This window comes from Melanerpes formicivorus, unplaced genomic scaffold, assembly GCF_026170545.1.
Source record: "Melanerpes formicivorus ecotype bairdi unplaced genomic scaffold, bMelFor1.0.p_v2 SCAF_23, whole genome shotgun sequence".
Classification (NCBI taxonomy): Eukaryota; Metazoa; Chordata; class Aves; order Piciformes; family Picidae; genus Melanerpes; species Melanerpes formicivorus.
In genome coordinates, this window is record NW_027142375.1 from 5906835 (window position 1) to 5917178 (window position 10344).

The 10344-nt window shown below is 47.2% G+C and overlaps 1 protein-coding gene across 1 annotated transcript; it reads left to right on the forward strand.

Annotated features, from left to right (window-relative positions):
- Positions 1-6098: 6098 nt before the first annotated feature.
- Positions 6099-9166, forward strand: HOXA13 (homeobox A13). The gene is made up of 2 exons (XM_068152538.1): positions 6099-6799; positions 7445-9166. The coding sequence occupies exons 1-2, from the start codon at positions 6133-6135 to the stop codon at positions 7687-7689; spliced, it is 912 nt and encodes a 303-aa protein (XP_068008639.1). The 5' UTR covers positions 6099-6132; the 3' UTR covers positions 7690-9166.
- Positions 9167-10344: the final 1178 nt, after the last annotated feature.

Below are 10344 nucleotides of genomic sequence, written 5' to 3' on the forward strand. Positions count from 1 at the left end.
GCTTTGGACTCCGCATGGGGAACGAACAAGAAAGAAAAAAAATAACCAAGAACTTGCAACTTCTTGCAGAGAGCAGCAGCGTCCACTCCTGCCCCTGAACCCTCTTGGTCAGACGCTGTGTAAATGTCACGCTATTACAGCAATGCTATGGTGAGAAAGGCATTGTGGAAACGCTTTCTCTCGCATTGTAAAGAAAAGAGCGACTTCGGCTTCTCTCCCACAGCTTTTCAAAGGGAAATAAAACAGCACAAAGTGGGCCTGAAGCTCAGGAAGAACATTTTTTTTCTTTTTTGTGTGGTTTTTTTTTTTTTCTTCCCCTAATGAAAAAGGTGGAGGGATAAGTTTAATTGTAATCAGGCTGCAACGATACACCATGTGATCATGTGGTAGCAATTATTACAAGTTTCCAGCAGAAATAGAGAGGATATGCTATTGCAGCTCACTGTAGCCTGCCTCTTGGCTTTTTTTTTTTTTTCCTTTTAAATTATGACCTACTGGTAGATAAAATAAGAAATTTGTTTCCCTTAAGAATGCTAAATCCTGAGAATTGTAGGATAAATCCGACAAAACCAAGAAAGATTAACCTGAGTATAATGTTGTTATCTCTTGCTATTACACGTTCATATTAGAATATTTTTAACTGGAAGGTGTAATCGACCTGAAAAAACTCCAGCGGTGGATATCTGTACAGCCAGCCTGGCCTTCTCACTTATCAGAATGTACTAAGAGTAAAATAGAAATCTTCTCTGTTCCCTTTGTGAGAGGGAGCAGAACTAGGGAGCAGAACTGATGGCAAAGAAATACGTCTCAGTTTGCTTGGCAAAATTAATTGAAATTGATGGGGGGGGGGGGGGGGGGGAACTTTGTCACTGCGTTCAAACAGCCTGCGGCTGACAGAGAGCCTGCAATGGCTTCTCTTCATCGCTGCAGTTACACGGCAGTTTAAGTGAAGTGTTTTCTGCTGATTACCAACACGTAAAGACAGACTTCTGTGGCTTTCATTCACCAAATATAAACAGAAAACACACAACCCCTGTAAATACGCTTGTGAAAATATTTCAGAAATTAAAAACAACAGCAACAACCAAACAACTAAACAAAGAAAAGTAAAGCAAAACACAAATTCAGAAAAGAGACCTTGCCCGTGAGAGAGACCGGGATCATTCTCGTTTTCACTTTAATCACGTGAAATACCTTAATCGTATTTTCTAGAGTTGAATGTAGATGTGCATAAAACACAGAGAGAAGTGATCGTCTTAGACCTTTCTCCATAACGAGCAGTCCATGTTCCACACTTGGGGTGAAAGCGATTACATTATTTGTAGAGGTGCAGTTTGCATGTTTGGATAGACGGAAATAGGTGGGTCACTATCTGGTGGGCGCCTGAGGATTTTGTTGGACGCCTTTTATACGAGAGAAATGCATCATTAAGCTTTCCACAAATCTTCACGAACTTTTCCTCTTCTGCATTTGCCTTTACAAATTCTTCTAATTTTGTAATTATCTCAGCTCCCCCAGAACTCAGTGGGAGGGAGAGAGTTAAGATGTCCTGCGAACTCTGCTCGTAAAGCTGCTTACTTCCATTAGAAACACAAGAATATGCTGAAATACAAAGTGTCTTTACAACGGACTCGGGAATGTTTATCTCAATCCTTGACGCTTTAGAAATTGTGGAAGAAAATAGCAGCCAGAGTACCGCTCCCAGTTTACCTTCTAGCAGGTAAATCTAATTTGCTCATGAAAATCAAATTCGATTAAGGCTCTTGCTCATGCTATCACTTTACTCCCGCGTCTTCCAAGACTCCTGAGCTCTGCAGGACGGAGATTATTATTAGCAACTAAGATCATCTTCTAATCCCTTAATTATCAGCTGAGAACTTTTAGAGGTTTAGAGGGATTTAGCTATGTGACAAACAAATATTTTCAGCGACCAGCCACAGTTTGGTCTTTTTGGTGGGTTCCCCCCTCCCTTTATTTTTTTCATGCTCATTAATTAGCTCTAAGCAGTGAATGGAAAAGTAAGGGTGGACTTCTTTGGGCGACAACCTTCCTTCTGTATTGGTACGATTGAGATTATCCTACAAGAAATCAGCGTTTCCTCGGTCGGGCATTCCTTCGGCAGGGCTCTAAAGGGTGCGTGTCTGTGTTATCACACAAAGGCTGACTTGGAAGAAAAAAAACCTTCCAGATACTCTGCCGACAAGCTCCATATTTTAAAAACCTGACATTAAACTGGAAGGACTTTTGGTTTCTCTAGGAAAAGTTACATGCTAAGGCCTCTTCATGAAAATAAGTGTGTACTTTCCTGTCAAAGGGGAATATTTGCAAATAATTTGTATTTTCTCGTTTAAGGCAAAAGTCCTGCAGTCCTCACTGTGGCAAGGCTACCTTTGGCTTCATGGAGTCAGAAGCACACAGTGACTTGGTAAAAAACACTTGCAAGGGCCAAATTCCGCTCCTCCTTACACCTGCGAATTGGGTGAAGTCTCTCTGACCACTCTCGATGCATCCAAGGGAACAAAAAGCCGCTAAAGCTTTCTGTAATACCTGAAATGGGCATGGATGTGTACTGCAAAGAGTGACTGCCACCGAATAGAAACAACAGTCAGAAATTGCCTCGTTCCGAAAGGATTCAGCACCTTTTAAAATCCTCTTACTGATCATGGTTGCTCATCCTCTTGCTCCTTAGGGAATTAATACTCTTTTTAGAGGAAGCGATTTAACAGATGTATTTCTCTCCAAGATGTTTTACATGCTATATAAATGCAACACAATTCGAGGTTTGCATCAAATGGAAAATTTCGAGGCTCCACCATATGCTATTACTTGCTGTATCCTAACGTTATTTCACAGAGGAAAAAAAAAAAGGAACACCCCCACACCCCCAAAAAAAATTACAAAACCATTGGATTTGTCTGTCGGTTTGTATACATGGAAGCATTCAGTTATCACGCTAATTTTCCGAAATTAAACATCTGTAGAGCATGGCCAAATTAATCAGTGGTCTCGACTAAACTCTTTCTTAGTTTGGCTTAATTTACCAAGGGTATTCCAAGCCTTACACTGTGAAAAATAAAAGCTCCTCCATAGTTGGCAGGGAATGGTATGTGCTCAAAGCGGAGGGCGGGGGGGAACGGGGGGTGGGGCGGGAGTGTGGATGTTGGTAGTCTTGGGCATATTTTTACCCCTGGTGTTCATTGCGGGGTCCATGATTTTCGAAGAACATCTGTTCTACTCCATGCCTTCCACCCTCACGGTTGCTTTCTAATATGTAGTGGCAGATACTCATTAAATCGGGAAGGAATTATAGATGTGGAATTAAAAAATTGCTATCAGGAAGGGGGGAAATCTAAACCAGTTGACGAGTCTTTTCTCTTCCCCCAACGCCAATAATTCATTAAAATTCGTAAAGCAAAACAAAGGCGTGAAGTCTCGTGCCCGACAATAACTACTCTGCTGCAGATGCCATTTTGCCTGTTTTGAGGCAATAGTCCCATTCCCTGACTCCCATCCACGTCATGGCAAATAGGGGAAAGGGACAGTGGTATCACTGCTCTTATCAGCAGCGAAAAGGACGGCCCTCTTCCTTAGTGATTAAATAGAGTTCTAGAGAGAGGGAGAGATGCAGAGAAGGAATAAACGAGAGCTCTTTAGTCTAATCTCCCTTCTCCCAGGACTTGAACAGTCCCAAGTGGGCAAACAGAACAAAACCAAACAACCACCAAAACTCAGCAGACCGGATGTGTCCCCACCTCCTTTGCTCTCCTCTCCTAACCCTTCATCACTTTCACGGTTGGTACCGGGACTGAAACGTGTGGTTTCACATGGCTTCTCTCTCCTTTTGGTAAGGGTCTTGGAAAGTAGAGGCAGATAAGAGCGAAACACTCCGCGGATGAGGGAAAGGAGGGTTTGGAGAGGCGGGGGGGGGGATGTGGGCTGGGGCTGGGAGACGAGCTGGGGAGACTAGTGCTCGCATGGCTATCCGCTTTTTAACAGATCAGACAGATCTTAGGGCTCTGAATGACAGTTCTCACATTGGCTAGACTGCAACTTTCAACTTGACCTTGGCCTCCAGCCGTGTCTAACCCGTATGTAAAACAGTGCTGCCCCATAGAGCTGCTTTCCCTTCCCCCTTCTCCCCCTCCCTCAGCTGCAACTTGATTTTCAGAAGCAGCCTCGAGAAGCCAGAGGGAAACAAAACGATCCAATTCATGCCTGTCAAGCAGTGTTTGGCCGAGGGAATCCACAGGTCTCAAAACTGGAGCCTGAAATTAAAGCAAAAATATGCGGGAAATAAATATTTGCTTTTGGCCATGAGGAAGAATGTGGGAAAGGGTGTGGGAAGTCAAAATGGGAATTCTTTATTAGGCTACAATGAAGGGAAAAAATCAGCCAAAATGGTGCCAGATGAACGTTGACATGTTCATGACAGAGGCTTCAAGTATTCCAACCTATCTCACGGAAAAAAAGCACCTTGAAAAGGAATACATTGGGGCCAAAGAGCCATTTCTCCTGACTGGCAACTCCGCGCTAGTCAAGGAAGAGCCTGCTCAGTAACAATGTACGTCCCGGGACTTCTCTGCTCTTGTAGCCATGCAAGCAAAACAATACTACAACGTCAATGGGAAGCACAATAGGATAATAAATACGCAGAGCTGTCAGGCGCAAAACAAAGCAACATGCAATTAACGAAGGGGGGGGGGGGGGGATAAGAAGAAAAAATAAATTAGTTTTCAGGGTGGGAGCATTTTGGACGGTTCGTCCACACACGTAAGTGTTGAGAGAGCTGTTAACAATGAGATGAACGCGTTTTAGGGCAAGTTTATTGATGGTGAATCTTTTGGGGTTCAAGGTTGTGCACAAGTAACTGAATGCTGGCGGGGAACGCATTTGCGATAGTGGGAAGCGTGGAGAATACTGAAAATGGAAATTTATTTCGGCCTAGGAAAAAGCCTAACATTTATAATGGAAAGGGAATACAACCGGTTTGTTGTTTGTTTGTGTGGGGTGTTTTTGTTTTGTTTTCCTATCTTTTTCTTGCCGAGAAAGAAAAAAAAAAAACGGGGGTTCAACCAATAAACCATATTTCCAAAGCACAAAAAAAAGCACCACGGTCCGTGCGCACACTATGCAAACCGAGGTGATATTTTACAGATAAAAAAGATTCAAGCGGAACTCTAGGCCCCGGGCTTTATTATTACAGTATCAAATAATGCGTCGGAATCGCGATGGAGATTCGGATAACCCTCCCTCTCCCCAAGACCGTCCTAAAAGATAATAATAATAAATAAAAACGGGATTTCCTGGTCTGCTGCTCTTATCTGACTTCTGAGGCTTTGTGACGAGAGGAGCGAGATGGGTCTTGGGCTCTCGACGGGCGAGAAGGAAGGAAGAAACCACCCAGAGAGGACCCCAGGAGACTCCGCTTCTAGACCCTTATCTGGCCCGGGGAGCGGCCCGGGAAACGTTCCTTCTCCTTCAGCATGCGGCAGGTTCCCTCCGCCACCGGCTGCGGCTCCGCCAGCGTTCCCAGGGGAGAGGCGGCCCAGATCGAAGGAGGAAAGGGGTCGAAGGGGTGCGATTTATCTCCCACCGGAGATGAAGGGAGGCCTCCAAGGCTTCCGCGGCGCTCGGGGAGGGGAGAGCCCTAAGAAAGAGGAGCAGGGCAGAAGGCAGGCGGGATGCCGGGGGGAGCCCCGTACCTTAGGGAACTCGCAGCGGCAACAACGGGGCTAAAATGCTCACGCCTCGGTGGCGAGGGGAGGGAGGAAGGAGAGAGGAAGGAGGGAGGAGGGAGGAAGGGCGGACGGGAGGACCCCCCGGTCCTCCCTCCCTCCGCGCCCGCGCCCAGCTCGGCGGCGGCAGGACCGCGCGGTGCCCGCTCCCGTGCCCGCGCCCCCGTGCCGTGCCCCGGCCCCGCGCAGCGATCGCATTATTTAATTATCTCCGCTTTATTCCTTCAGATGTTTATCAGCTGCTTTGCATATCACGTGGGGGCGGGCGGCCCAATGAGGGCCGGCCTGGCGCGACACTGGCGCGTCAGCCTTGGTCAAGTCCCGGAGATTGAGTATCTCTTTTTTCAGTCTTTGGGGCTTTTAAAAAAGAGCCACTAGTCTCAATGCGGAGCGGGCTATGACAGCCTCCGTGCTCCTCCACCCCCGCTGGATCGAGCCCGTCATGTTCCTCTACGACAACAGCCTGGATGAGATCAATAAGAACATGGACGGGTTTCACGCCGGCAGCAACTTCGCCGCGGCGGCCAACCCCTGCCGCAACCTGATGGCTCACCCCGCGCCCCTGGCCGCCCCCAGCGCCGCCGCCTACACCTCCAGCGAGGCCCCCGCCGCCGGCATGGCCGAGCCTGCTGTCAAGCAGTGCAGTCCTTGCTCGGCCGCCGTGCAGAGCTCCTCCGGCGCCGCCCTGCCCTACGGCTACTTCAGCAGCGGCTACTACCCCTGCCGCATGACCCACCACAACGCCATCAAGTCCTGCGCCCAACCCGCCTCCACCTTTGCCGACAAGTACATGGACACCTCGGTCTCCGGTGAGGAGTTCACGTCGCGGGCCAAGGAATTCGCCTTCTACCAGGGCTACGCCGCCGGGCCTTACCAGCCGGTGCCCGGCTATCTGGATATGCCTGTGGTGCCTGCCATCGGCGGCCCCGGAGAGCCTCGCCATGACCCCCTACTCCCTATGGACAGCTACCAGCCTTGGGCCATCACCAATGGGTGGAACGGGCAAGTGTACTGCCCCAAGGAGCAAAGCCAGCCGCCTCACCTCTGGAAATCCACCCTCCCGGGTAATACACCTGCATGGCTACCCCTGCCCCTAGCCTCCCCCCGCTTCCTCTCCTCCCCTGCTCGCCCCTCCCGAGTATCCCGCCAGCAGGGCTCCGGGACCATCCGTCGGGCTGACCCCTACCCTCCCCGTCCATGTTTCCCGGCCACATTTCGACCCGTCCCGCACATGCCCCGGCTCCGCTGGAGCGGTACCGGTGCCGCCCCCTGCCCCCCGCCGGCGCACGGCGCATCTCGCCTCACGCGCCCGGCCCTGCCGCCAGCACCGGGAGAGGAAACAGCTGAAAAGGGCCGCGGGAAGGTCTGCGGTAATATTTTCCATAAACCCCGGTGCAAGCGGGCTGGGTAAATCGCTGCAGCCCCGCACTGCTCTTCCCAGAGACCCTGGCTGGGCTTGACGGAGTTTGTTATTGTTATTTGTCTGTCTGACAGAAGCGAGCCTTTCTGTGCCTAAAAGAGGCTGCAGCCGCCAGGAAAGAGGAGTCCCCAAACGCTGAGCCTGGCTTTAGTATCTAAGATGGAGTGGGGCAGGAAGAATAGTGGGCTCACACTCTAAGGCCCTTGCCTCTTGAAGATGTCCTCAGGGGTTCGAGCGATTTTCTAATACTTGCCTGCACGGTTGTATGTTTTTTTTTTTTCTGTTCTAGACGTCGTTTCGCATCCCCCGGACGCGAACTCTTACAGACGTGGGAGAAAGAAACGAGTGCCTTACACAAAGGTCCAGTTAAAAGAACTCGAAAGGGAATATGCTACAAACAAATTCATAACCAAAGACAAACGGAGGAGGATATCGGCAACTACAAATCTGTCAGAGAGACAGGTCACAATCTGGTTCCAAAACAGAAGGGTCAAAGAGAAAAAAGTGATTAACAAATTGAAGACTACCAGTTAATGGATTAAAAATGGAGAAGCAGCAACTCAAAAGCTTCAGAACATTTTTTTTTCCCCGTGTTCAGATTAAAATAATTATTAATAATAACTACAAAGAGAAAAGACAATGAACCTCTTCTTTCATAACGAGAGATCTGTATCTTTGGAATTATAGCTTTCTTGTTTCCTTTCTTTCTTCTTCTTCTTTTTTTTTTTTTTTTTAACGTTATTTTATTTTATTTTTTTTAAATATTGCTGTAGCAGAATGGTTTAAACTGACAGTTCTTCTGAAATCCCAAGCAGCCAGCCAGTACCACTGACAGACTATAAAGCCCACACGCCCAACCCCGAAAGATACACTTGCAATTAAGACACGATTTTCTGAGACACTTGCATGTGCTTCTACGACCTTACTATTTGAGAAAACTCTTTCTGGACACGATGCAAGAGCTGGTTAACACGAGGAGGTCGATGTGGACACATAATCTGGTTTTCATCCCTTGAAATCCAAACTGTATGTTGAATGACTGCTCAGGTAAACTGTAGTGGGGAACAACAAGAAAAAACACAAAAAGGGGGCGGGGGGGAATACAATTACTGTATTTTTTTTTTAAGCAATGCATTTAATGTCAAAAAGTAATAATAAACCTCGAAGGTACTGAATAAGGATTTCAGAGACATCAGTAATGAAGGAAGATCTGTGGAGGATCTATCTTGGTAACAAACGTAAAACATCACAAAATAGGGGTGGGGGGGATAAGAAGGAGAATATTTACTTGGAGATGTCTTTTGGGTTTAGTTTTTAATTTCAACAGATGATTCCTTGTCATCTGAACTGAGGTTTATATGTTATTGTTTGTTGTTTTGTTTTTGTTTTTTGTTTTTCTCCTGCAGACTGTACAATACTTTTTTTAAAAAGGACTCTGCCTATTTTAAACCTCAGATAATCTTCAAGAACGAATATTCAAGGTCCCCCTGAAAATTTAAAATAGTTGCCTCTGGATGGATACAAAACCCGTGAACATTGGCATTTCTTTACACTAAGGAAAAAAAGAATAAAAGCAAAGCAAACAAAAAAAAAAAAAAAACCTTCCTGGGGGGGAAAAAAAAAATCCAAGAACTTTGAACTGAGATACATTTTTCCCCAGAAGTATTTTGATTTTATATAATCTATATTCTGATCAATAAGTAATTAGTAATTTCTCCTTGTTTATTGTCTGTTATGAGGCCTCAGTAGAATGTTTAGGGACTCTTTTTTTACAGCACCTTTTAATCCAATCAGTTATTTCAACCAGCACATTATTTTGTTTTTATTCACTAAAAGAAGCTATCTTGTAAATAAATTAAAGGGAAGAAGAAAAAAAAAAAGAGAGAGAAATCAGCGCACTGTGAAAATGTACTTGTGCACCCTCTTTTTTTTTTTTTTATATATATATATATATATATTTCTACTGAAAAATGAAAACCCAAGCCCTGTAGATAGGTATAGTAGTATTAATACTGTTAATAAAATAGTCACTGTAATAAAAGCTGAAAGAAATACTCTTTATTTTCCCATACCTACTTGCCTTTCGTGAGAAAAGTATAATGTATCTGTCTTGTAACACTGTTGTCTTCCATTATGCAGTTTATGTATATATGGTTATTTCTCTGTGGACTGTGTTTATCTGGGGTTAGACACGCCTGATAGGCAGTGATCCTAAACTGTAAATGTTTCAGTAATGTCAAGCAGTGATTTTACTGTGGGACTGGGGGGCCAAGGGAGGAAGAGCAGGATGGTATTAGTGCAGAGCTGCAGCCCTCGTCGGGAAATGGAGTCTGTCGGCCAGCCCTGGCGATGTCCCTGCAGGAAGGTGGGGGGAGGGCTGCGTGTAGATGACAGGACGGGGAAGGCCTGAAACCTTGACCTTGAGGGGAAAAAAGGCGATTTGTGACCTTGACTTTTGACAGCTCCCCGCGTTGGCGGCATCCGCGGGCCGACAGCGACACCTCGTGGTTTGTTCCGCGCTGCGCCAGCACCTGGCTGCACCCGCACCCGCGCCCGCTCCCGCGCAGCGGCCTCCCCACGGGCGGCCGCACATACGCATGAGATCCGCGCCGCCACTCGTGGTCGTGCCACATATCCCGTGTATCCGAACATATATAGCAGGTCGTGCTCCGATATCGCGCTCTCAGGCAGTGATAGGAGCCGTGCACGGTAGGTCTGGGAGTGAAAAGAGGTGCTCAGGCGGTACCCGGCTGTGGGATGTCGGTGCGGTGCGTGGAGCCGCTGGCCGGCCCTTGCTGCGGGTGGCGAGCGAACTTCGTCGGGCACAAAAAGAGGTTCGTATTCGCTGCCTGTCTCCTGCGGTGGTCTGTGGCTCTAATTAGAGGTATTGGGGGGACCTTTCCGGTACATTTAGTGAGTATCATATGCCGCCCTAGCTGTGCACTCCTGGCCTTATATTTCTGAAATTCAGCAGGAACCACTTCTGCAGGGATCAGCGCAGAGCACCTTCTGAGCCTCAGATCTGACCGTAATATATTCATGCAATAACTTACATGAAGAGTACCTGCAGCAGCGGGATCTGTTTTCCAGAAGGCTCACGTGTGAGGAGCTTTGTGCTCCTTGAGGGATTTTAGCCCGCCCGCATCTCTCGGGGCACTCACGGACCACATTGCTGCTGTGGGTTCTCAA

What these genes read in the sequence shown, in the direction of transcription:
- HOXA13 (XM_068152538.1), top strand. Translation starts at nt 6,133, where the DNA reads ATGACAGCCTCCGTGCTCCTCCACCCCCGCTGGATCGAGCCCGTCATG. An exon ending in CTGGAAATCCACCCTCCCGG is followed by an intron (nt 6,800 to 7,444) that starts GTAATACACCTG and finishes TTTCTGTTCTAG; the next exon opens with ACGTCGTTTCGCATCCCCCG.